General features: G+C 43.1%; 1 protein-coding gene across 4 annotated transcripts; it reads left to right on the top strand.

Annotated features, from left to right (window-relative positions):
• The first annotated feature begins 408 nt into the window (after positions 1-408).
• Positions 409-26,208, top strand: GJA8 (gap junction protein alpha 8). 4 transcript variants are annotated; one of them, XR_014317581.1, is made up of 3 exons: positions 409-725; positions 1,149-1,241; positions 3,440-4,302. XR_014317581.1 is itself a non-coding variant. In XM_082761233.1 (3 exons), the coding sequence occupies exon 3, from the start codon at positions 24,711-24,713 to the stop codon at positions 25,911-25,913; it is 1,203 nt and encodes a 400-aa protein (XP_082617359.1). In that variant the 5' UTR covers positions 409-725; positions 1,149-1,241; positions 24,705-24,710; the 3' UTR covers positions 25,914-26,208. The 4 variants fall into 4 exon arrangements, 3 of the variants coding, with proteins under 3 accessions (XP_082617359.1, XP_082617357.1, XP_082617358.1); XM_082761233.1 differs by lacking the exon at positions 3,440-4,302 and adding an exon at positions 24,705-26,208; XM_082761231.1 differs by lacking the exon at positions 3,440-4,302 and adding an exon at positions 24,701-26,208.
• Positions 26,209-26,458: the final 250 nt, after the last annotated feature.

The raw sequence follows: 26,458 nt of genomic DNA, 5'->3' as shown, positions 1-26,458 counted from the left end.
TTATGAGCTTCTTCAACTGCTCCTGAAAATCTGGAGGAAAAAGTCTTAGGTCCCAATCAAGCCGTTAGTCACAGCAGGTTTCCTAAGCCTTGGGGCTCGCTTGTGCATGGGGTTAATCTCTGTGGGTTGAATGCCAGGCATGCTGCTGGAGGTTCTGCTCAGCTCCAGGCAGAGCATGTGAATGCTTGCCTGGGAAAGCAGATCTCTCAAAGGGAAGCTTCCATTCTGGGAGGGTGTGGTGGAGAGGGGCTAAAGCAACTGGCTTATCCTTTTATCTGCATATTTAAATAATGAAAATTCTCTTTATTGCTCACCAGTGAACCTGTATGGGTTTCTTAAGAAAGGATTTGTTCCCTACAGGCCTGACGCAGTGACCACTTCCAGTGGAGATGAGCTGGCTGACTCGGCAGGAGGTTGCGTACCAAAAAGAGAAGGTGAAATGTGCTGCCTGCCAAAGCAGCAGCTGGTGAGAAGGCGACTAGACTGCACAACATCAGCACACACATGATTGGTGGGGAAGCGCGAGCCCAGCTTCAATCCTTGTCAATGGCACCTCGTTGACTTTTAACACTTCCTTATCATGTCTGCACTCACCTCGTAGCAGTACTGATAAAATGCCATCGCTGGTGTAATCTCCTGAGCAGCTCTGCAGAAAACGCTGCAGAGCATGAGAGCCTGAATTGCCTGCAGCCGACAACTGGTGTGGGACTCCGATCCAGACCACGGTAATAAAGCAAAGGCTCTAACCTGAAGCAAGACTCGGGCAGAATAACTTCCAAGATGTATTGAACACCAGATGTGTTGACCTGCTGATATGATTGGCATGGCAGCACAGGAATTTTGTGTTAGAATAGGGGTTTGATGAAGTTGGAATAGCTATTGCTTTTCAGTACCTCGTGGAGTTGGAAGTGTAAGCTGTTTGAAGTGATTGCAGTATGGTAGTGCTTAGAGTTATAAACACCATGATAGTGGGAAGGAATGCATGGGGTTTTCTGCTTTTCTTTTCCAGAAATTCTGTATTTCTCTCTTGGGGCATCAAATAGTTTTTATACTACTATGAATTATTGCTAAAAGTGTGTATTAGTTTTGAATATCTAATTTCTACATGCAGACCTTCAGCAATCTTATATATATATTATTTTCTACAGGCAAGCAATGAACAGGGATTCTTCTGCGACACTTCTCCTTATGGGTTTTACGAAGGACCCCTGAATATAAAACCACAAGCAACTACTGAGCAGGTATGTCACTTTGGAGTTTTTAACGAGTGCCAGGCTGCTGTACAGTTTCTCGCCACAAGAGGAGAACAATGAAAACTGTAATGCAATTGTCTGCAAAGAAGAATTCCCCTTCTGAGTGGGAAACTTGAATGTTTTTAAAACAATAATAATTGTAGACTTATTGCCCTTCTCTCTGAATTGGAGAGAAATCACAGTGCTAAAATTCCTGAAGAAAAAATTATGAAAATAAAATGAAATTGTGCTGAGAACATTATCAAAGAACTTGGGGCCAAAGTCCTTCATGTCTTTCATGGCTGAATATGCTATTTTGGCTTCACTGGACCAACTTTTTAAAATGAGAAAGATTAGACTTCCTTCTCTAGAGGAAGGGATCAACACTGACAACAGAGGTTTCATTTCCAGTAGAAGTCAATGAAAAACTTGAATTTGACTTGCCCTCTTACTCTTCCATCTTATTAAGAAAATCTTGTTTGGTGCTCAGCATATTCTTCTTGGACTACAGTTCTACTCTGTACTGTTATCCAGTGGTTTATAATTATGTATCTTTTACATATCACTAGTCCTACAATCATCCCTGTAATCATTTCCACATGCTGCAGTCTATGCAGGATGGAACAACTCCTTCCGCATTTTCTGCATTCACATTATCTTTGGCAAGTTCTTCTGCTCCAATACTTGCTTGAATACCTTGAAGTTTACTTTCAATATCATAATCCCAAAGCCATTCTCACAAGAATATCTAGTGTTGTCCCATCCACCTCTAGGAGTCTCTTATTTTTTTTTCCCATCAGCTTTGATCTTTCCTAATCCATTCACATAAGACCAAGAGTCTTCCCTACCACACAATTTTGCAAAATATACTAATTGATGGTCTGTTGGGTCATGTCACCACCAGTGTACTTATTGTGGTGCGTGTGTTTGTTTTTTTTGCAATCACACACTTATGCTAGGAAAGAAAACAAGATAGTGAGTCCTACTTTGAGATGGATATCTCTCCTACAGGTAGGTGTGAGATGTCCATGTCCTTCTGAAGTCATGAACTCCATCAGTGTTTACTGATGGACAGCCTATGTGTAGCTTCTTTTCAGGTTTCTGGTGTCTGCTGGGTTTGTTCTGAGGCACCCAACACCAATCACCTCCACTCTGTCCAGTGTGCAACACTGAGGGGATGTGGGCTACTAGCTGAGCTGTTGCTGTGCTCAGCACGAAGCAGCTTAGTTCTGCTGTAGACCTAGTGTAACAGTTCACATCGTACCAGTGAAAATGAAAGGAGGAGAAGGAAAAGGGAACAGAGAAAACAAAAAGCAGGACATGGAGATAATGGAAGTGGGGGGTATTCCTGATGTTGTAATGCCATGAGATTTAGAGGTTTCCCTAGCTCCTGCTGTGCTTTGCTAAAAATGAGGCTAGTTAGAAGCAGATGTGAATGTAACAACTGAGAGGGGAATGAGAGGAGCTATGAAAAATGCATGAAACAAGTGGATTCTCTTACAAGTTTTTAGGAGGATTTAGAAGTGGTAGTCTTCAGGTTGTGGCCTAGTGCTTGCTCACGTCAAGTGATTGGGATGCTGCAGAAGGTGAGAGGAGGGTACAGTACATGGCCATGTCATTAACCAGAAAAAGGAGAACACTTGGGTAATCAGTTACTGGAACTGCTGAGAGATGATGGTGTAGCTGAGAGGAAGATGTAGCTTAGGAGTAGAAGCTGGTGTCCCAGAAATGGGGATGGGGATTCATGTAGCTAAGAATAAATGGATTTATGGAAAGGATACTGGTGGTTATTTAGTAACCAAAAGCTTAAATGATCAAAGAGTTTAGTAAGCCCTTGTGACTTTGCCTTGCCCTTCCAAAAATATATCATGGCTGTGTGGAAGATCGCTTCCCATCCATTCTTAGACGTTAATCACCCTCTTCAATATAGGTGGCCTATCAGATTGCATAGGCTGGGCAAACACTGGGATATATGATAGCACATTTGCTGAGCTGCAGGATCTAAAGGTAAGGCTGATATCTGGAAGGCCAAGATATCTGTGAGGGGAGGCAGGATTCCTAGTCTCTTCAGCTGTTTGCCCTGAAAATGGAAGGAGAAAGGATTTCAAATTCCAGAAGTCCTTGCGGGCTGAAGGCTATAAACAGGCTCTTCCTGTATGAAGCAGTAAGGATCAAACAGTAACTAGAATGTCTGCTTTTCCACACAGGCCTAATCTACTGGGATATACTTTGTGAGGGGTATGAACCCCATCAGTCAGAGAAGGGACAGGAGAACCCAGTGCTACTGGCATGGTTTATTCAAGAAGATCAGCCTTGAAGAAAGAAACACGGAGTGAAGAAGAAATGAAAGGCCCAGTAAAACTGAAGTAGAGGGAGACAGAAAGGGGAAGGAGTCAAAAAGAGAAAAAGATGGAGAGGGAGACAAACAGTGAGTGAGGGGTCAGAGGAAAAAAAATAGGGTTTTGCGCAATGGAGAAATGTCCCAGCCATTGAATATATACTATATTTTTTTCAACTAGCTAGGCTAAGGGTGTCTGTGGGGGGCATGTGCATCAAATGATGGGTCCCTGAGACCTGTTACTTTCTCCAAACTCAGTGAAATCATATTTTATCCCCTAAGTAGCTATCCTTAATTTGTGTGTGTAGGAATAAGAGACAGTGATGAATGTGGCTCTGGCATGGTCTGGATACTCTGTATCAAGTCTCTGTCAGTAAGGCTGTACTCATCCTATTACTTTTGGGGAATATATGACCAAAAGAATATACCTGCTATTTTACTTTGTGATTTACAGGGTATAAAGTACATGCAGTAGCCATGGATGTTCTGTATATCCCTGTCCCTCTTGCTATCTTGAATGCAGTGGTACTGCAGCTTGGGTCTCTGAAATTCTTGGCACGTAGGCTCTTTGTGTTAGAAATCTTCATGGGCCTGTTCCCATAGGCCTCTCTTACACCTTGGGGTACAAAATGTGCAAGATGCTGGTATTTGGAAGTGTTTGTAAGACACTGCTCTGTTTCCTGGTCCCAATCAAGCGACTAAAGTGAATGTTAATAAAGGTTTAATATCTACTAGCATGTTGCAAGGGTTGGTGTTTTGTGACCATGACTGCTTCTTTACTCTATAACTACACCTGTCCTCCCAGTCAGAAGCACCAAACTTGAGTTTGTAGTATGTAGTGTGCTAGCTTCTCTGGTGCGTGGTCTGACAGAAATGGACAAGCTGCTTGGATGATGTGGAAACCAAAGTGTTCCTTGCACCTCAAATGAAATCTTCTAGCAGGTGAGTTGTTCTTGCACTAGTCAGCTCAGATGGAGGGAGTGGGGGCTTTCCAGGAAGGAAATCTGTCACTTGGACCCTTAGTTTACACTGATCAAAGCCACTGGATTTCACTCCTTATACAGTGATCCCATAATAAACTGGGGAAGAGTAGACATTGCTGTAGATACAGGCTCCTGGAAGGAACTCTGCCGTATATGGGAGTCCTGCACACTGAGATTCCAGACCTGCAAGTCCTTTTCCATGGATGGAATAACCCATTTTTTTTTTCCCCTTGTGGATCTCACCAGCCAAGGGTGTTGCCTCACCTCATTTGTTAGCCAGTCAGCAAAGGTATAATTAGGGGTTAGTAATTAATCTTCAAAAAAAAAAAAAAAAGAAAAAAGCCCCTTGGAAGTAAGGGAATTACTTACTTGTAATTTGTGTACTGCACCTGAGGCAATCAGGCAGTGGGAATTCAGACTCATATTTGTGTATGCAATAGCTGAAAAGATTTGAGAAAGGTCTGTACTTACAACGGAATAGAGAAAAGCTTCCATTGTCTAATCTTCTGTTTTGCCTTCCCTTTTGCCTATTCCTGGGCCCCAGTTCCGTTAAAAACTGAAACCCTGTGTTTTGCTGTGCATTGTGACTAGCTCCTCTGACACAGAGTGAAGTTAATCATGTGTGCAAACTTTGCCAGACAAGGGACTAGCACTGCAGACACTTTGAGAACAAGCTATTTGTGTTCCTGTGTTCTGGTGAGAAATTTTGTCACTGACAGGCAAGATCTTAGCAGCAGTTCAAGAATCATAAATCATTTGCTTTTTGTCCCAGCTGGAAAGGGAAAACTGACGTTTCTTAAGTGGAGGCACTATGGAAATGTGGATCAGATGGTAACTTTTACTTTGAAGCACTTGCACCAGATTAAAAAAAGGCAGACTCAACTAGGAATAGGTAGTGATGGTGTAGTGTTTTCAGTGCTTTTGTGGTAGTGGTTCTTGCAAGGCAGGCATTAGAACTTTACAGGAAACATGTCACTTCCCAAATGGATGGAGGCGTTTAATTGTAAGGGGGAATTAGCTTTGCAAAGCTGGTCGCTTATTGCTGTGTGCTGTTGAACTTTACTGCCAATCATCTAAAAGACAGCAAAAGTCATTGACCGGTAGGAATGACTGAAAAATAACTAAAGCAGTGGGAAAAAGGGCATTACTGCTATAGTCTGGATCACTTGGAAAGATGTGGCCAAGCATAACATTAGCTGTTGCAAGTCACATGCCAAAGAATAAGGAATAGAGGCTATGCTTATCAGTTAGCAAGTTTGTCTTGGGAAGCAGTGGCAAGAAAGGAGTCGGGGCTGGAGCAGCTCACTGGCTGACAACAGAATTACAGGATGATGCTGTAGCTGGGGGAAAGCGTGCAGCTTTCGGTAAATAGCTTCAAGATGAATAGCTCTAGGAGAAGCCGGGTGTGTGTATCAATTAGTACTAACATTGTCACTTCCCATGTATTCTTTTTAGTGCTTTTGTCGGTGGTTCCTGGATGGGAGAGGTTTCAGGGAAAATGCCTGAATGTTAGAGTTGGAAGTGTGCCTTCCAGTGAGAGAGGTCAAAGAATTGAAGGGAAAAGAAAGCTGAAGGCTAACTTCTCTATTGTCTGTATCTATCTACATGAGGAACAAACTTGTGTTCTTGCAGAATGAAGTATAGTAAGGTCCAATAACTGAAATTTGAAACTGTTAAAAAAAAAAAAAAAAAAAAGGCATGAAAAGAGTACTGTGTTTTTTTTTTTTAACTCTGTAGTTAATCACTGGAGAAACTTACTGAGGGCTGTGGAGGATTCTGCACAGGTGGCTTTTAAATTCTGGCTGGATTCTTGTCAGAAAGTAGACCCTCATGGAGATGGGAAAGATTTCTTCTGACCCAAATTTCTAAGGTGTGAGTCTCATGGTAGTGCTTTCTGGAGTTACAGTCTGAGGCTGGCTCTCTGCTAGCAGGTAAGGGATTGTGAGTTGGGATTCAGAGCAAGAGCGGAAGGCATTCCCTCTCAACCCAAGCTGTTACTTCTTTTCACCCTGCCTTGTGCAAGCAGCCTGCAAACAGTCAAGACCCATTGCTCTCCCTCTCTACTGAAGCAAAAATCTTCATTTACTTGAAGCTTAAGTAGCTTTTTCTGTTTGTTCCTTTTTCCTGTATAAGCACCTACCTTGATCCCACTCCCTGGGATCTGCAGCCACCTCTGCCCCTGAGGATGGTGAAGGTAAGCACCAACACTTCAAAGAGGAGCTGCCACTGCCACCAGCTCCTCATCTTCAGAGCCCCATTCCACCATCGTGGTGGCACCTGTGGGTTTGGGTCTGTGTTGCTGTGCAGGGTGGGAGGAGACAGTGTCCCCAGCAGGAGCAACCAGGCCCCTTCTTTACTGGGAGAAGGGGGCATGGGCTAGATGTGGGAAAGACTGACACACTCCCTGCTGCAACTGCTTTTCAGGTAGTTAGTGATGAGGTCTCCCCTCAGCCTCCTTTTCTCCACTAAATGATCCCAGCTCCCTCAGGCGCTCCTCATGTGTCTTGTTTTCTAGTCCCTGCACCAGCTTCCTTGCTCTTCTCTGAATGCGCTCCAGCAGCTCAACATCCTTCTTGCAGTGAGGGGCCCAAAACTTAATATTTGAGGTGTGGCCTCACCGGAGCTGAGTATGGGGAACGATTGCTTCCATGGCCCTGCTGGCCGCACCGTTTCTGGTGCGGGCCAGGATGCCATTGGCCTACTTGGCCACCTGAGCACGCTGCTGGCTTGTGTTTAGCCAGCTGTTAACCAGGACCTCCAGGTCCTTTTCTGTTGGGCAACTTTCCAGCCACTCTTCCCCAGGCCTATACGGCTGCATAGGGTTGTTACGAGCCAAGTGCAGTGCCTGGCATTTAGCCTTGTCGAATGTCGTCCGATTGGATTTGGCCTGTTGATCTAGCCTATCCAGATCTCTATCTATATTCCCATGATTTCAGGGTTTTGCTTTATTTCTTACTTTTCTCTTCACAGGTTTAAACTGTGACATTGGTGTGTGTGTGGAAAAGTTGATGTAGCAATGTAGCTGTTATGATCTTCTGAGAGAAGTGCTGGGAAGATGAATGCTGTCACAGATGGAGGTTGGGGCAACAATAATACATCTCTGTGGAGGCTCTAGGCCTTCATGTGCAGCACGAGCAGGTACTAGCTGTAGCGGTATTTCCTAAGAAAATACAATGGCTGCTTTTGAGCCAGTGCTACTCCAACCTAGTGGAAGAAAGCCAGGCAGGGCAAAGTGTTCCCTCGGGTGCAGGGGAGTGCTGGGTGGAGCCTGGTGAGGGATGGTGAGCAGGCGAGGAGCTGTGAACGTGACCACAGAGGCACATGGGGTGGGAAGCGTTTCCACTTGTGATTTCACCTGGACTGCATGCCAACCTCGGCACACAATGTTATCACTGCAAGCCAGCACATGGTCAGGGTGGTTGTGCTCATGCAGCTGGGGTCCCGGGAGACTTTCTTCAGTCCTTATAGCTTTCTGCCTTGGAGGCTCCTGTCAGAAACATGTCATGGCCTTGCTCTCTGTGTTTATTTCCACTTCTACTGGGTCTGCCTCTGGCTGTTGATAACCTGTGCCACTGAGGCAGCTATCTTGTGGTGGGGAGTAAAAGTGAACCACTTTGTCAGGAACTGAAACAGGGACCTCTGCTCTACCCCACCCCTCTCTGGCAACCTGTGCTGCTCTTGGCTGTTCCCTTATCTAGGCTTTATTGCTGTGCAAAATAGCCATGTTAATGACTCGGAAGGGACACTCGGTCCCTACTGCGCAATGGCTATGCTGTTCAGATAGAAACCCATTCCCCGTTCTGTAGCCCATGCAGTAGTTGAACCCATATGTGCTCTTGGATAGATACACTTCTCTGGGTCTCTGGCTCAGTTCCGTGGCAGTGTGTTTTGTGGGTCAGGGATGTGTGGTCTGTGTGTGGCTGTCTCTAATTTGCCAGTGTTAAATATCTTGCCTAAAAGGGACATCATCAGAAGCACTTGACATTTTTGCAGCTCTCCTTCCATGGCAGTCTATGGAAATTTTATCTTCTCTCTTTCCGGGGCATGAGCTAGGTCAGCGCTGCCTCTAGAACTTGCAGTCTGAGCCTACTGTCTTCCCTCCACTAGCAGAAAGCCTGCTTTTTTTTTTTTTTTTTTTTTTTTGAATAAGACTTTTATTGCCCCTTGCTTGCCTTTTTGCCCAGGCTTGTGCTCCACGCATCCTTTCATGAAAAGAAAGTCAGAAATCAATACCCCTTCCTGAATTCCTTGGCAGCTTTACTTTTCCCAGGACAGATGTTTCTATGACAGTTCCAGGTTTCCCTTGCTTTGGCAGGATAGGCAATACATCCAAAGAGTGTAGCTCTTTGGACTGGCTTGCAGGAAATGAAGTGGTTCCAACCTCTGACATCTGAGATTCATCAGTGACTGAAGTCTTTGGCATTGAGGAGACCTGTTAACCCAAGTGCCAATTCCCAGCTTAGTTAAAATCTACTTGTAGGAGCATCATGCAGCTCTCAACAGGTGTGCCAATGTATATACTAAATAGCATTCAAGAGAATTTGCAAGAGGTTTTTTGTGTCTGTTTTAGATACATGATTAGTGGCTGGCTATTCATCAGTCTTTGCTGGGCTGTCTGCAGGTTTACTGACAGCTTGCCAAGACAAGAATTTGTACTCCAATAGAGCTGAAACAGTACAGTAACGAGCAGGAGGTTGCTGGCATCTTCATGCTAGACAGATACAAGTCTGTTATGGGCGGCTCAGGTGCTGATACATGATACCCTTTCATACAAATGCCCCTAAAAGCTTTGTGGGGCATCTTCTGTGTTAAACTTGAAGGATGCAAGGTCTACATTCAAGCTGTCTCTAAGCTGTACTTTGGCATATGTATTGTCCTTGGGCAGCATGTTTATTCCTTTATTTCTTTTCTGCTGAGTGTTCTTTGATGTTCTTATTTTACTTTTCAGTAATTCTAGTCTTCTCACTTTCCATTTGCTTCTCACATGGTCTTGCTTTTGTCCTTCATGCTGTTTCTCTTGTATGGATAGCAAAGACAGGCACTAGCTTTCCAGAACGGAGAAATGAGACATGGCTTGCAGATGAGACCAGCTTTTGAAATGCATGAGCAAAAATCCCCAGGATAATGCTTCCTGGAGTTCCTCATGGATCATAAATTATTTCTGGGAGATGCACTAAAGAAGAGTAGAGCTCAGATATCAAATGATCAGTACAAGGTGAGAAGACAATCCTGGAAGGTACATTCTTTGTTCAAACCAGCTTTAGCAGGTAGTCATAAAAAAAAAAAAAAAAAAAAAAGCTGATTTTGAATCAGAAAATAAGCACTTTTTTTTCTAATTTGCTGAGTCTTGGGGTCATGGAGAAGGGATAATGGTGACATAAAATAAAAATAATTTTGATTTTGGAAGACCGTTATGAAAACTGGAGGTTAAACCAGGAACAGTATTGAGGTGATACACACACCTACATGTACATCCAAGGGTCGCATTAGCTCTTTCAAGCACAGAGTTTTACTGTGAGCTCATGTGCAGCTCCTCAGCTGCCCTGAGATCGGAGTCCTCTGCAGAGTCATTGCTTCCCTGGACAAAGTTCTTCGTTGCAGAGCTACAGCTCTTCTCCTTGTGGATGTGCAAGACATGACCTTCCTTCCCCTAAAGCGAGCCCTCTCTGCGTGTTTCCAACTAACTGTGTCATCCGGGATGCACTAGATCAGCTGTCCCCCTTTTCATGATATATCTGTTTTCTGGGCTTAACAAATATTTTGCAAATGTCACTGTTTTCTTCCAGGTTATGGACTAAAAATATTATGAGGGCAAAGACCAAAGCCGTACAGGATTTTGGTACAAACATACTGTAAACTTAACCACTTCTGCTTCTCAGTTGTATTTTGGGACCAGTCCGATAGGCCATTTATAGCCCATTTAATGACTGTTATCTTATTTTTATGTCAAGCAAGTTCTTTAATCAAATTGCCATGAGATAGAAGGGAAACTGCCCTCCAGGATCTTAAGCATACTGTACCAGCTTTGCTATATTTAACAATGATATGTGCAGTTTCCTCAGAGAAAAATATCAACACTGTTGAATGGCATGAATTTTCTATAAAGCCAGGGGTGCTTGTCCCCAGTTATATTTCTCTCCTTTTTGTCTTTACTCTCTGTGTTAGCCATTTAATTATTTAGTTTAGGACTGAGATCATATCACAGGTCTGTAGTTAGCTATGAATAATTACAGTTACGACATAATTATACCACAGTTATGCCTCTCTATGTAGACTTTACAACATGCCAGATTACAGGCTTTCTTCTCCTTTGCACCAAGAGGTACAGATCAATACAAATAGTGCAAGACTTCCTGTGCAGTTTTTTTTTTTTTTTTTTTAAAAGAAAGTTTTAGTGTAAAGTATCCCATCCTGCTGATTTTAAAATACCTGGTTTTAGTAGCTGGTATTTAATTCTTCTGATAAGTTATAGGAATAGACAAGTCATCAAAAATGTTGTCTTCATCTACTTTTTTTTCCTGGCAGTTGGACAGAAGTTTTTATTGACTTCATCTGTCTTGTCTGCATTATTATTGAACAATCTAACATTTCCAACTGATAAAGGATCAATACCTTGATTAGGACTCATTTCATTCTTAATTTACTTTAAAAAAAAAAAAAATAAAAATGCTTTATTAGTCTTTTTTCCCATTTCACTTCCATCATCAGTTTTTTGTAATTTCTGTCTTCTGGTTTATATTCAGCCTCTCCTTTACTTGCTATACAAGTTTGACTTATTTTAAAGCCACCACCACTTCCTTTTTACATCTGATTGTAGTTTTTTAATCATTACGCTGTTCTTTACTGGGGGTTGTGTATTTTTGGTGACTAGTAAATTCTTTTAAGCAGTTCTCAATCGTTATTCATATTTTCTTATTTAAATCCCAATTCTCTTCAGGGCTAGGAAACAGACCTTTTTAAAGCATTATGCCCTTGAAGGCATTGCATTACCATTTTGGACCTCTTTTGCTTTCATTTAACAATGCAGTTAATCTGTAAGCCTGTTACTGGTCTCTCATTTCTACCAGTACTTTAGCCACTTGGATGAGGTGAAACACAAGTTTTGAATGTTTTGGACTTAAGATTTGTAAAATCACAAAACTGCTTAGAACATTTAAAAATCCCTAGAGCTATTTTTAAGTCAGCAACATCAGCATGTGTTAAACTAAATAATCACTTAGCTTTCTTTTTTCTTTAGGTAAGACTTGAATAACCAATGCTCCCATATGTCAGTGTTGCTCAGCTGTCTGTTGCAGATCCAAGTCATTGCAGCAGTTATTTGAATACTGATATTCAGTATTGTTAATTAGAAAATCAGAATTCAAAATCACAAGCAAGAGACCAGGTAATACCTTTTCTTTTTCTAGCCTGCTTCTGCTATCTCAATCTTTGTTAGGGCTATAGACATTGATTTTAACACTCAGTCACACAAGCCATCCCAGAATCTTTTACAATTTCTTATAGCTGTAGGATCCTGGGCAGGCAAAGCCTCAATGAATATAAAATGGAAAGGGATGCCACGACTGTATACAGCTGAAGATGATATATTAGAATAGACTTGACTTCTATATTGTGCTTCTGTAAAGAAGGACATACTTTTGAAAGGAAAAGCTGGGGCTGCAGCTGAATATACCTGACACCACTCAGCAGAGCTGATGTACAGCAGCAGGATTAGAAAGCCAGACATGCTGCTTCCTGGGCTGGAGCAGGGTGACAACTTATTACTGTTTGCATCCTCTCTTCAGAGCTTCAGGGACGCTCTTCCTCTCTTAAGGGACCGGAGTCACAAACCATTAAAATACATGCTTGTGTTTTGCTGAGGAACCATCTGTAGTAATACCTGCATTCACTGTAATGGTATTTATCGATCAGACAAGAATGGGGGCGTGTGGTGCTGAGAAAGTAGAAGAGTTATTGACAGCTGCTGTTCCAAAGTGGGACTCGTCAAAGTAGTAGCTGCTGAAAGTTTGCCAGGTCTGACACAGAATGAGGGATACCCAAAGAGTTTTAATGCTCCTTGTACAAGGATCCTAATAATGCTTTTAACCATATTACTGTTAATATTTATTCTGAGTAGTAACAGGACTCTAAGGGATTGCAGTTTGCTGGAAATAATGGGGAAAAAAAAAAAAGGTTTCTTCAAACTGGAAGCCCTTCAGCCCTAGCATCTATATTTTCTACATATTCTTCCTGCCTCCCTCCACCTTGCTGTTTATTAATTTGAAGCCAAATTATCTCAGGGAATGCCCAAGACCTTTGGATGGATGATTTATCTGGATGAGTGGGTTATCTTCTTAATCAGGAAAAGAGAACGACTGGCTCAACAGTTTCCAAGTTCAATAACATCCTTCTTAATAAATTGCTGAGGCATGAGAGGTTTCCGTTCCTTGCTGGCATCTTTACACTGTGCCCAAAGAAACAATCATATCAGGTTCAGGAAGGCAAATGACTGAAAGGGCAGGGAAACAGGAACCGTCCCCACGGATGTCCTCCCCAGAGAGGCTGGGAACGTACTCTGCTGTGGGAAATGGGACGCTGAGGTCAGCCAGAGTGCATGGCAGGTATGCTCATCTCTTGGGACAGGGAGAAATAGGGATGGTGGCCTGCTCTGCCATTCCTCCCACTGCCCTGTCCTGCTTATGAGCTTTCCTGAGCCACCTCCATGCCTTGTGTGCATGGGGTACCTCCATTTCAGAATGATGTGGTGTGGAAATGAAGGCAGGGAGATAAAGGTGGAGAGTGGGTGGTGACAACGCTCCTGAGAGCCCTGAGCCTACCACTCAGCAAGGCAGGCCTTGGTGGTGTTAGGATTGCCCAGAAGAAGGGAGAAATGACTAGGGAACGAGCCCCCAGCAGAAACTGAAAGGCAACAAACCTTGTGGACAGGGAGGTAACACAAGAAGTTTCCAGACGTGCCCTCTTGTTCAGGTCCTTCAGAAGCTTGGTCCCTTCCAGCATCTTGTGCGTGAGAATGTTAAGGGATTGTACAAAAAGCCTTGATAAAACAAACACACGGATCTCTGCAAGGGTTGGGGAAATATGAGCCCCTATTTTACTGGCAGGCCTGGAGCAATTATTACCAGAAGTGTTATCAGGTACATGTTCCTCCCGTCCCTGGATCCGCTTTATGTAGTACAGATTGGCGGTAAGCAATGTGTTCCCTGAGTGCTCTGATACCTCACAACAGTTAATCCGTCTCTCTGAGGAGGATCTCAACAGCAGTGGAAAGGACATAATGTAGAAAATATGTAGAGAGAAATTTGAGTCCAGGGGCCACCTAAGTATGCAGCTGCCAGTCTTCTCAGTGATGCCCTCCAGCTCATGTGCTGCATCTCCATGTCTGACCAGGGCAGGTTCAGGGCAAGAGAAGGGGCTAGGTAAGAGGACACATGGGGACCCAGGAAAAGTATTTTCTCTATGATGGCTCTGTAATGCACATGCTACACCTTGTCTACAAGCTCTGTGCCCTGTCCCAGCGCACCTGTTCAGAAATAACATCTGCTTTAGCGTGAGAACATGGAATTTCTAACCTGGGCGCTGTTGTAAAGTCTGTGAAGCTCAGTCAAGTTCTAAGTGAAGTCATGCTGAGCAGTGAAATCACGTGTCTAAGATTATTCTTCTCTTCCTAGTGCTGTTTGTGCTTCTGCTGCAGTACACCTACCTTTGACCATTGACAGCGTATCTCCTTTGCCTTACAGTTACTTTGTGAGCTTAGTTCAGATTTTATTATTAACTGTGCTGTTATTAAAGGGGAAATCGTGCAGGTCAGTTGGTATACATCACAAATGTTTGTTGGGTAAGGGATACAGATTCAAGAGAAAACACAGACTATACTATCAAAAGGAATGCTTTGTCAATAAAGTCGACACTGTTTACATAGGCAAAATCAATGCCATAAAAAAGTGATCTTCACATCAGCTTATCTACATCTATTTAACCATTAAAAAGGTACTATAAAAATTGTATTCCAAGCATATCATCTTAAGATCAACTGCATCATCTTAACTTTCCTGTGCTCGCCTTAGTTTTGTATCTGCAGAAAAGGTTTAAGACATGAGGGAAGAGAAAGGTAGGGTGCAGACATAGCATAACAGACACCTTGTGCCGCCTTTCTCAGCCATTGCATCCCTCGGTTTCCCCTGGTGCTGTGCAGTGCATGAGTGAGAAAACACCGCCCGCTAGTGGTTTAGGCTGTGGGAGCCCGAGAGACCGCTTGGCAGAGGCTGTTTTCCTATTTTTGCTTTGCTGATGCCACTCCAGCGGTTCTGCCGAGATGAGGTGGGTGGCTATTATTGCTCCAAAGATAAAATCAGCATCTCTGGAAAAGGTCAGCGCTAAACTGTGCGAGAAGAAGAGGTTCTTACTGGCAGTGCCGTGGGTCACTCGCATGCTGTTTTTCATGGTTAGCTTTAATGTCCAGATGAAATGCTCTAAATAAGGCACGGCATTTAATCTCACATTTGCGATAGTAGGAGAACGAATTGTGGTTACGAAATGTGGTTACGTTAAGCATGAAGCTCTAAATCCACAGCACATTCAGAGCAATCACTGCTTACTGAAGTGAAGTATAAAGCAGTGACCATCCCAAAGCTTCCTCGAGGACAGCCCTCCTTGCAGGGCAGGCAGAGGGTGTGGAGACACCTCTGCTAGCCTGGCACGAGCTAGCCCCAGCATGGGAAGCAGCATAGCACCAGTGTGCTTCACACTGCCCCAGCTCATTAGCCCCACTCTGGAGAGGAGATAATTAGCTCAAGTGGAACACGTTGCTGACACAGCAGACCTGCTTTCAGACCTGAGCTGATATCTGCCCAGCTCAGCATTGCGCTGTGTGGTGTAGGCAACTCAGGATGTCCAGGCTGAGTTTTCAGGGTGGGTGGCAAGATACTTTTTATTTACTGAAGATATTTCTTGGAGACAAGTGCCAAGAAATCATAAAACTGTAGGGCCGAAGACCTCAGAAAGCCTCCCCCTTCCCTTCCAATTGTTTTCCTTTTTATGAGATAAGATCATTCTTAACAGATGTTTGTTTACCTCTTCATAAAAACCTCCTGTGATTCTACAGCCTCCCCAAGCAGTGTGCTGCAGTGCTTTGCTGTTCTTACCGCTGCAAAGTGTTTTTCTAATGTTTAGCTATATCATCTTTATTGCAAATTAAGCTGATTATTTCTTCTTCTACTTCTGGTGAATGTGGAGGACAACTGCTTAGTCTTTCTACCCATTATAACAAATGTTTATGTGCTGGAAGACTGTTACCATGCTTCCCCTCCTGTTGTTCTTTTCCTAGAGAAAACAAACCCAGTTCTTTTATCCATTCCTTATAAGTCATGTTTTTTTTTTTCTTTTTTTTTCCTTTTTTTTCTTTTTTTTTTTTTTTTTCATCTCTTATCTTTTTTCTTTTGGACTTTCTCCAATTCGTCAACATCTTCTGTAAAATGTAGTGCCTGGAACTGGACATACTGTTCCTGCTGAGAGCTCAGCACTACCCAGTAAATGCACAGAATAATTGCTTCCTTTGTCTTATACACAAAACTCCCCTTAAAGCACTTCAGAATGAGATTTGTCTTTTTCTGTGGGAATCTCACTTAACAGACTTGTATTCGGTCCCACCCCAGCCCTTTCTGTGCTGCACTGCTGTCAAAATGGTCATGATCTACTTTGGACCAGTGTGTTTGGTGTCTATGCCCTCATCATTTCTGAATTACACCTTGATGCAATCACCTCTGCAGGCCAGCTCTCCAGTGTCTCCTGTTCATTTCAACTTCTGATCTCTCCCATCCCTCTGTCTTCAGAAGGGATGGCAGACCCCAACCCAGCTGACATCCTTTCCCTTTTGTCCTCCGTTTTGTTGTCTGAATCACTCAAGGAAACACAGACCAGCCCTGGGGCCAGAACTTCAGGGAGGTGATCCTCCCAGCTGGCAAAGCGAAGCCCTGATAATTACCCTTTATTATGGTACTTCAACATGTGTAGATGCTGCACAGTGGTCTGCTTGCTGCTCTGGGGGAGTCTGTGATCTAGATATTTCTGAAATGCTCACTAAAGTCAACATAGTTGATATCTACCATTTCCTTCTCATCTACCAGACCTATTAGTCAAAGAAGAACATTAGCCTGGTTTGACAAGGTTTGTTCTTCAGAATTCCCTGCTGGTTGTTTCTTATCACCTTATTGTCCTTTAAATACTTATAAATTGATTGTTTCATAATTGGCTCCAGTATCTTTCTAGGTATCACAGGCTGACTGGCCTGTAATTCCCCAGGTCCTCTTATAACAGTAATTTTCAGAGCAGAACTGCATTTAAGTTAAAGAGATATTGAAAGGCATTCCACTTTTGCTCTGTTTATCTTTATTCGTTGTCTAGTTTTGTTCCATCCCTTAAATTAAAAACATATTTCCCATAAGTATTTATTTTCCACTTGAGCCCCAGATTAATCCAACCCTGACTTCACCTTTTCTGTTACTTGCATACTTCCCCAGTTTCCCTCCTTCTTGATGCTTTATATTTTTCTCCCTCTCTTTTCTTTCCATTTTGTTTGAAGTTTTCTAGCGAAATATATTCTCCAGTTCCCTGAGGGCTCTGAAAAGATGCTCAACTTTGGGCAAATCCTGGAAAAATCTTAGAGCTCTGCCCTTAAAATGGGGACACTGACATTTGCCAGTTTTGCAGGGACATGGCAAGTTCTGTCCAAAGATTTGTCCAGCACTAGCTACGTTTAAATGATTTCTGACGCCAGTAGGTGGTAGAGAGAAGAGGAAGTCTGGGGAGATTCTCATCTCTAATGATCAGACTGGTAGACAGTTTTGGCTCAAGGATGGACAAAGAAGCATGTTACTAGAAAGCAAACATCCACTAAGTTGGGTGGTCATCTAGCAGAGAAGAGCATTGGGTAAAGCTCCCAGGTTCTTGCAGGGAGGCTGAATATATCTGATATTCAGCTTCAGCCATGAGTGAAAGGTTTGTATGTTCAGCAGAAGAACAGGAAGCATGTGCCACTTTCTAGCTAAGCAGATCAGGAGAAGATAACTTTGTTTGACGGAGAGGTATCATTATCCAGGGTTATGCGCTATATAATTGCACAATCTGCTATCATGCATGAACAGAGCTGTTCAATAGCATGGCCTTGCCTTGTCCTGACATCATGTCTGTGTTGAAAATCCATCTGGAATGAAAAATCTCACATTCCCCAAGTGACCTCGTAGTTTGTGAGCAAAAGGCTGAATTATAGCGGAGATTTTACTGTCTCAGTGGTGCCAGGAGATGGGAGCTCAGTGACCAACTTCAAAGCAGCTCAAGAATGAGAAGTCATAGAATCACAGAACAATTTGTCTTGGAAGTGACCTTAAAGCCCACCCAGTTCCAACCCCGTGCCATGGGCAGGGACACCTCCCACCAGACCAGGCTGCCCAAAGCCCCATCCAGCCTGGCCTTGAAACACCCCCAGGGATGGGGCATCCACAGCTTCTCTGGGCAACCTATGCCAGGGCCTCACCTCCTTCTGAGTAAAGAATTTCATCCTCATATCTAATCTAAACCTACCCTGTTTTAGTACAGAACTATTACTCCTTATCTTATCACTACCCTCCTTTATAAAGAGTCCTTCTCCAGCTTTCTTGTATGTCCCCTTTAGGTACTGGAAGGCTGCTCTAACATCTCCCCAGAGCCTTCTCTTCTCTGTGTTGGACAACTCCAACTCTCTTAGCCTGTCTTCCTAGGAGAGGTGCTCCAGCCCTCTGATCATCCTTGTGGCTCTCATCTGAATGGTCTTCCTCTTTTCTTTTTTAAAAGTGGAGGTTATATTTCCCCTTTTCCAGTTGGTGAAGACTTCGCCAGGTTGCCACTTCTTAAATATGATGGATAGTGGCTTAGCAGCTTCATCTGTTAGTTCCCTCAGGACCCTTGGGTGCATCATATCAGGTCCCATAGACTTGTGCACCTTCAGATTCCTTAGCTGGTCTTGAACCTGATCTTCTCCTACAGTGGGTGGTTCTTCATTCTCGCAGTCTTTGCCTTTGCCTTCTGGGACTTGTGCTGTGTGGCTAGAGCTCTTGCTGGTGAAGACTGAGGCAAAGATGCTGTTGAATACTTCAGCATTCTCCAGATCCTAGGTAATCAGGTCTTCTGCTTCTTTCTGGAGAGGACCCACATTTTTCTTAGTCTTTTATCACTGAGATACTAAAGAAGCCTTTCTCATTGACGTTGACATTCCTGGCCAGATTTAATTCTATCAGGGCTTTAGCTTTCCTAACCTATTCCCTGGCTGCTCAGACAATTTCCCTGTGTTCCTTCCAGGCGACCTGTCCTTGCTTCCACTCTCTGTAGGCTTCCTTTTTGTTTTTGAGTTTGTCCTGGAGCTTCTTGTTCATCTGTGAAGGCCTTCTGTCATTTTTGCCTGACTTCTTCTTTGCTGGGATGCATCACTCTTGAGCTTGGAGGAGGCGATTCTTGAATATTAGCTTTCTTGGACTCCTCTTCCCCCAGGGCTTTATCCCAAGGTACTCTATCAAGCAGATCCCTGAAGAGGACAAAGTCTGCTCTCATGAAGTACTGGGTAGTGAGCTTGCTACAAGTTCTCCTCAATGAAGCAAACTTATTTCCAAAGAAAATAATGTCTTAAAAGTGCTAGAGACATCCATGGTTTTTCTGAAGGCAAGAAGTCCTAGTAACAATGTTACTCACATCAGCCACAAGTATTTCTTGTACTGGTATTTGGTGATGGATGTACTCAGCACTTCTACACATTACTTAATGAAAGCATAAAAATTAGGCCAGGTACACAGGTTGGAAGTGTTGATCAGAGTTGATTTGGCACTGTCAGTGTTGCAGTTCTTGTGCAGACTCACACAGATGTCCCATGCTCTGTTAGGTCCAGTCTTCTAGACCTTTGGTTTTATTGTCTCTCCTCCTTTCTTTCACAGCCACCACCTTCATATTACAAAGGTAGCCTTGACTCCCAGCACTTCCCCGATGGCTGAGAGAGTCAAGTCCAATTGTTCTTTTACTGCTCTGCCCTCTCTTCTCCATCCCCATCTCAATCACTTCCCTGTGTAGTCCCAATACAAGAGGAATTCCTCATTGGCCATCTTTATTTAGGCTATGTTCTGTACTTGTGCAGGAGGAGGAGGCCCTAGTGAGCTGGAAAATCTGTCCCAGAGCCTTGTTGCCTTGTTTTTTTTTTGTTTGTTTATTTTTTTTCAGGAATCCAGTTAAAGGCACCATGTGGTTTTCCCCAAACCAGAAATGTCCAGCAAGCTCACTGTTCCCATATTAAAGGCTGTGCATCCCAGTGATAGCAAAAAACTCACACTGATCGTTCAAGTGAAGGTTACATATATCCAAAGATGAGTAACTTGAATACAATTTCTGCATCAGCTACATCTTGCAAGCAGTTTTGCATCTTGCCAGAAAGTGTTTGATATTTGGAGAGTATTTGCAAATGGCAGATAGGAAGTTAATGGGAAATGTCTCTGACAGTAGCTGGATGTAATTAAGAGATGGACTGTAGCCATGTAGTTATATACCAGATCTCAGTTTTGGCTTATTTAATTAGAGAGATAGGGCCCAGAAAAGGGATATGCATGTTCAGCCAGCGCTGTTTTTCAAAAGAATAGTTTCAGTCTGAAAAGGGATGGGCAGTTTAATGTCTGAACCATTTGGCCTCTGTGATACAGCAGCTTGCAGGCATTATTTAAAGACATTAGCTCCTGGTTGTATCAGTCAGTCCTCTGTCTTTTACTGTTTCCCAAAGTGGGGATGAGGGTGGCAGTGACAACCATTAGTACATGACTCATGTACTCATCCTAGTTTATCTCAGCAGCGACTAGCAAAACAAAACAACAAAATAATTCCTTGCTCTTCTTTACCATCCTTATTCCTCTCGTTGAACAAACTGTGCCTGTTCTTAATCAGTGCATATTCTTGGGCTCTGTATCTTCTCCTCTGTGTGTCCTCTCGCCAGGAAGTCTCTTCCAATGCTTTATATAGCTTGAGCTGAAAAATGTCGTGTACCAGACCTCTACTACTTCTCTATTAAGAGAGTGATTTATTAAGGTGTTCAGAATATGACCTTTATTCCAACTTCATGCATAGAGATTGATTTTTCTTTGTCTCTAAACTGGTCCCTCTTGCAAAATTTGATTCTCTTCCATCTCTAGCTCTTTTGAAATCCAGCCTGAAAACCATCCTCTCTGCTTCCAGTTGTGCCTTAGATACTGGGACTATGCAACTCAGCTTAAAAACTGCTTGGGAAGACAGCTGTTGAATTGAAGCTCTGAACCTACTTGGGCACAAATGCCCAGAAATGCTTAAAAGAGGCCTCAAACGATTGGTTTGAAGATATAATAATTTTGTAGCCCTCATGTTATAATATCTCTTTCAAATGACAGCTTTTCTAGAAACAGCATCTCCCAGAGCTATTCTGGGAAATTAAATTCCGTGGTGATTTTGTGTAAAGAGGGAGCAGAGCAACTTGCTGACTTGTCACTTTATAAGCTTGGTACCTGTATCATTGCCTAGCAGATCTTGCATCCATAATCTTCTTTTTCTTAGGAGCTGGGCAATGAGAGCATGTTCTGAACAATTCATACAGAAAAACCTACAAAAATACCACCTCAGCATAAAGTCATATCTTTTGCCTCATAATCAAAACTCATAGAGCAGTTGTCCTTGTGGATGCATTACTGAACGTGAGATATTTCTCTTCTGCAGGGTCTCCAGCATTTCTGCAGATGGCTGAGGGTAGGCAAGTATGCCTGAGGTAACATTCCTGTTTGCTGGGCTGATGGAATTCGGCTACACTCCTTAACAAAACAGTTTGTTTTAGACATTTTTGATGCATGTGCAAAATGCATTTGGAAGAAAAACTAAGCAGAACAAAGATGCTGAAAGGCTAGGCAGTAAAACTAGTATTTCTCAGCTTTGGATAAGATTGACTGATGGTTCTTTTTTCCTAGTAAAAGATGTTAAAGAGCAGACCAAAGTATCCAAGAATGCCAAACTCAGATGCATTGCCTTAGTGACCACCTGTGCTGGAAATCAGCCGTATGCCTTGGTTGTCAGAGCTGAGACTAGGGTAATAAATTAATTCAATTAGTTCTGCCACCACCAGAGATGTGGGTGCTCCGTCTTCACCTGTCTCATGATGACACCCAAAGACTAGTGAGTGGGGACACACACAGCTGTGCTGAACCACAGCAGATCTGCAGAGATGCTTCAGTCCCTGCTCAACTGTGCAAACTCCCCTTTATGCATGAATTAGGTTTTTACTGCCCATTGCCTTCTCCTCTCCCCCCTCCACTTTTTCATGTTCAGTGGATTCTCCTCTCTGTGTCTCTGCCTCTCTTTCTCTCTTTTTTTTTTTTTTTTTCTCTCTCTATTGTTCCCCACATCACCAACTGCCACTCACTTCATAAAGCCGTCTGGCTCAGAGCTTAAATATTGCAGGGCAACTAAAACCTGCCATCAGAGCCAATTCAGTCATATCTGCTCAGTCGTGCGACAAGATTGGGACTTTTAGGGTAGGGAAGAAGAGAGACAAAAGTTCACTCTTCACTGCAGAGTGCCAAGAGAGGAGGGGGACACAATTCTTCGGTGGAACCTTTCCCAGTGGCAAGTTGCTTGCTCAACATCCTTAATCTATGCGATCTTTCTTGCTGGTAGCATGCTCAGATAGCAGCATCTAGAATAGCAGGGAGGGGGTTTGCAGAAAGCCCATGTGAGTTAGAATATGAGTCTGTCAACTCTGAGTGGGCTTAGGTGGACTCCTGCTCTTTTCCTCATGACAGGCAATTTAAGGGAAAAGGGGACTGTGTAAATTCATCTCTTTAATCTTTTTTTTTTTTTCTTTTTTTCTTTTTTTCTTTATTTTTTTTTCTGAGATTTGAGGAGCTGGCTGACTGCAGGTGGAGTCCTAGGCATCTGAATTGGTTGTACTACTCATCTCCAATCCACCCAAAATTGTTCCTTAAAGTTAAGCCAACTGAGAAACCTTGAGTAACTTCACTTGCAGGAAATAGGGTGGCCATGACAGAGCGTTGAAAAACGTGGCAAGTTCCGAAGTGATCACAGGAGTTTAGCCAAGTGTAGCAAGCTGCATCTGATAGAGTCAGGAAACATTTTTCCATCTCTTCTACAGTGAGTTTTCTGTGTGATAAGGTTTATCATGTCTAGAATGCTCTTCCATGCTGTAATGGAAATGTTCAACTGGTAGCTGTGGATAGCAGTGTGACTCACAAGGAAAGAAAGGGATGTAGTTCACTGCAGTGCCTGGGAACAATGGAGTTTATATTGTGCAGTCATGTTTTTTACAGAGTTGCACATGATTGGTAACTGTTTGGTGTACTTTGCTCTGTGAATTTGCAAAAAGAGAATGTTTAAATCAGCTTAGATAATGTATGTAAACAGCATAATCTTCTGCTAGACTTGTTAATGTAAGTGCTGACATTAACACACTCCTTTACACAACTTTAATGACTGAGAAAGTAGCAATTTTCTTCAGTGATTAAATTATATGTTTGCTGCTTGTGCTTGCAAGGTGTTTATGCACGCTGAAGGACTGTGTTTTGTCTTCATTTTCTAACGTGAATGTCTGGGGTTAAAATTTTACGGTGTTTGAAGATGAGAATAATCAGTCCATCTTGTTTTAGAAAAATGACATCACAAGGATTTTTTTCGTTGAAAATTTGTGAAATTCCCCAGAGTCACAGAACTCTCAATATTTTGTGTGTTTGTCTATGTGTGAATATGTACACAGAGTAGCTGAAACAGACTGGTATGCGTTGGTGTGTCATAACATATGGCATCACAAATATATCCCAGTGCTATCTGAAGGAGGAGGGAAGTTGAAATACTCAGATTTCCATACTGTTGACTGTACATTCTTTTTTCCTAGCACGTGTATATGTGTGTCTGCATCTGGAAAACTATAGATGGAGGTAGCATCTGAAAGATGGACTTCTAGGTCCCTGTGAACAGCTATTTTATGAATAATGTTAGCTGTTTCTATTGGTGCTGTCCACGAGTCGCTCTTTCTGGGTCACTGTAATATTCTGCACTCCTCAGAGACTTCAGACTACTGCGATATATTAAATCAGACAACCCCTAAAAAGTTTCCTCTTTATTCCTGCATTCATAGATTTTTCCCTTACCTAAAATTAAACAGTAGGAAGTTTTGGATACACAGGATGAAGCCCTGGCCAGGAATAACCCCTTATTATGTAAAAATATTGAGGGATGTAATGTTTGATCTGTGTTTCTTGAAAACTGACTACTTTCTTAGCTTTCCAATAGGATATCTGTAGCTGGCTTCTGTCTCTGTGTTAGCCTGGGATAGCAACACACATTTTACAGAGAAACTAGTATTTTAGGTTCCAGTGACAGATCTTTGTGTTTCTCTCTAGGTTGGTTCCAATGTCAGTGACGCAACTGACTTGAAAGGCGGATTCAGTAACTCCAATAATGCTAAATAATTATATCATATATAATGTTTATTGTATAGCAGAAATAGTAAATAAGGTAGTTATTAATCTTATAAAATATTACTTACATAGTAATGCTGTTGCTATTGCTATTGTTACCTAACAGAGTGATTTCTAATACGCGTTTAATATATGCAACCTATAGAGAGTCCAGGTTTGTATATATACAAGACAGGCACCAATTTGAGATCTGTTTGACCCATGTGTGGCTCTGCTGAAGAAGAGCCTGGGTGCTTGAAAGCTTCACTCCTTCTAACTGCTGCAGCTGCATGCTGATAAATGTGTTCTTCTGTACTGCTGGCAAGTGTCTGTACGTGTATAAACTCTAAGCAGGCACACACAACTGAGCTTACGAGAGACCACAGAAGACTCCTATCTGGAAAAGGAGTTAAATATACTCCTTGGCTCAAAAGTAAGTGACTGCTTAGAGCCAAGGAAGAAAGAATTTGGTAAGCAGTTTGCTCTGGCTTCTCAGAACTTCTCCTGCTAATAAATCGTTGTGATCAGGGCAAGCAAGAATCCTTCTTTCTGTTTCCAAAGCATGTTAGGGAAATACTAGTTGAAAGCAACAACAGGCATCAGTGGGAAAACATTAGCATAACTTGTGGTCATTCTCTTTCTTTTTTCTTTCCTTAGACAGTAAGAAATGGGTGACTGGAGTTTCTTGGGGAACATTTTAGAGCAGGTGAACGAGCAGTCCACTGTCATCGGGAGAGTTTGGCTCACAGTGCTCTTCATTTTCCGCATCCTGATTCTGGGGACAGCTGCCGAACTTGTATGGGGAGACGAGCAGTCAGACTTCGTGTGCAACACCCAGCAACCTGGTTGTGAGAACGTCTGTTATGATGAGGCCTTCCCCATCTCCCACATCCGGCTCTGGGTCCTACAGATCATTTTTGTATCCACACCTTCGCTAGTGTACTTTGGGCATGCGGTGCACCATGTCCGCATGGAGGAGAAGAGGAAAGAGAGGGAGGAAGCTGAGAGGCGGCAGCAAGCTGAGGTGGATGAAGAGAAGCTGCCCCTGGCTCCAAATCAAAACAAAGGCAACAACCCTGATGGGACGAAGAAGTTTCGCCTGGAGGGGACCCTCCTAAGAACCTACATCTCCCACATCATTTTCAAAATGCTTTTTGAAGTGGGTTTCATAGTTGGCCAATATTTCCTCTACGGCTTCCGAATTCTCCCCCTTTACCGCTGTGGGCGGTGGCCCTGTCCTAATCTTGTGGACTGTTTTGTCTCCAGGCCCACAGAGAAGACCATCTTTATTATGTTCATGCTGGTGGTGGCTTCTGTGTCCCTTTTCCTCAACCTGGTGGAGATCAGTCACCTGATCCTGAAAAGGATCCGGAAGGCTCTGAGAAGACCAGCAGAGGAGCAAGTGGGGGAGGTGCCAGAGAAGCCCCTCCATGCCATCACAGTCTCCTCCATCCCCAAGGCCAAAGGCTACAAGCTGCTAGAAGAAGAGAAGCCAGTGTCCCACTATTTCCCTCTCACAGAAGTAGGAGTTGAGCCCAGTCCCCTTCCGTCTGCCTTCAATGAGTTCGAGGAGAAGATTGGGATGGGGCCACTGGAAGATCTCTCCAGGGCATTTGATGAGAGGTTACCATCATATGCACAAGCAAAGGAACCGGAACAGGAGAAGGTAAGAGCAGAGGAGGAAGAAGAACAAGAAGAGGAACAGCCAGGACCTCAGGAAGAGCCAGGGGTGAAGAAAGCAGAGGAGGAGGTGGCGAGCGATGAAGTGGAAGGGCCTTCAGCACCTGCTGAACTCGCCACTGATATGAGACCTCTCAGCAGGCTAAGTAAAGCCAGCAGCCGGGCCAGGTCAGATGATTTGACTGTATGAGGGTGCAGGATACGGGGAGCACATGAAAAGGAAAAGGAGTAAAAGAAAAGAAGAGAGAAAGAATCAAAAGATATTTTAAGCAAAGTGCTAAATGGTCATTTGAATATTATTTCTGCTTGAGATTCTCAACTGGAAAGGTATTATCATGGTAACTGTGCCTTATTTGCCCTATATGTCCATTTGAAAAAAAACATTTTCCCTGTTTCCACATGCCAGCTCATTCCTTACAGTAATATTGATGCTGTAAACATAACTGATATCTTTTAAGACCAAATGTAGCAGTGAAACCCAAATGCCACCACTGTGAATGTACTTACTGGAAGCTTTGTGTTCCAAATTTTTCTAGGAACATGGGGAGGATCTGTCTCATGAGCCAGCCAGGTAGGGGGACAGCTGATACACGACCATATCTAGTAATTCTCTTTTTGTTTTCACCTATTGCATACTGAGCAGATCTCCCCTTCACCGTTGGCATGGAATTGCATTTATTTAATTAACAAAGTGAATTCTGTGTTTAGCATCACCACACTATAACAGTAAGCACT

This window comes from Aythya marila, assembly GCF_965140915.1.
Source record: "Aythya marila genome assembly, chromosome: 1".
Classification (NCBI taxonomy): Eukaryota; Metazoa; Chordata; class Aves; order Anseriformes; family Anatidae; genus Aythya; species Aythya marila.
The sequence above is the reverse complement of the archived record's forward strand: the minus strand, read 5'-3'. Positions and strand labels throughout refer to the sequence as shown.

Coding starts and splice junctions, on each gene's coding strand:
- GJA8 (XM_082761233.1), top strand. CDS start 24,711: ATGGGTGACTGGAGTTTCTTGGGGAACATTTTAGAGCAGGTGAACGAG.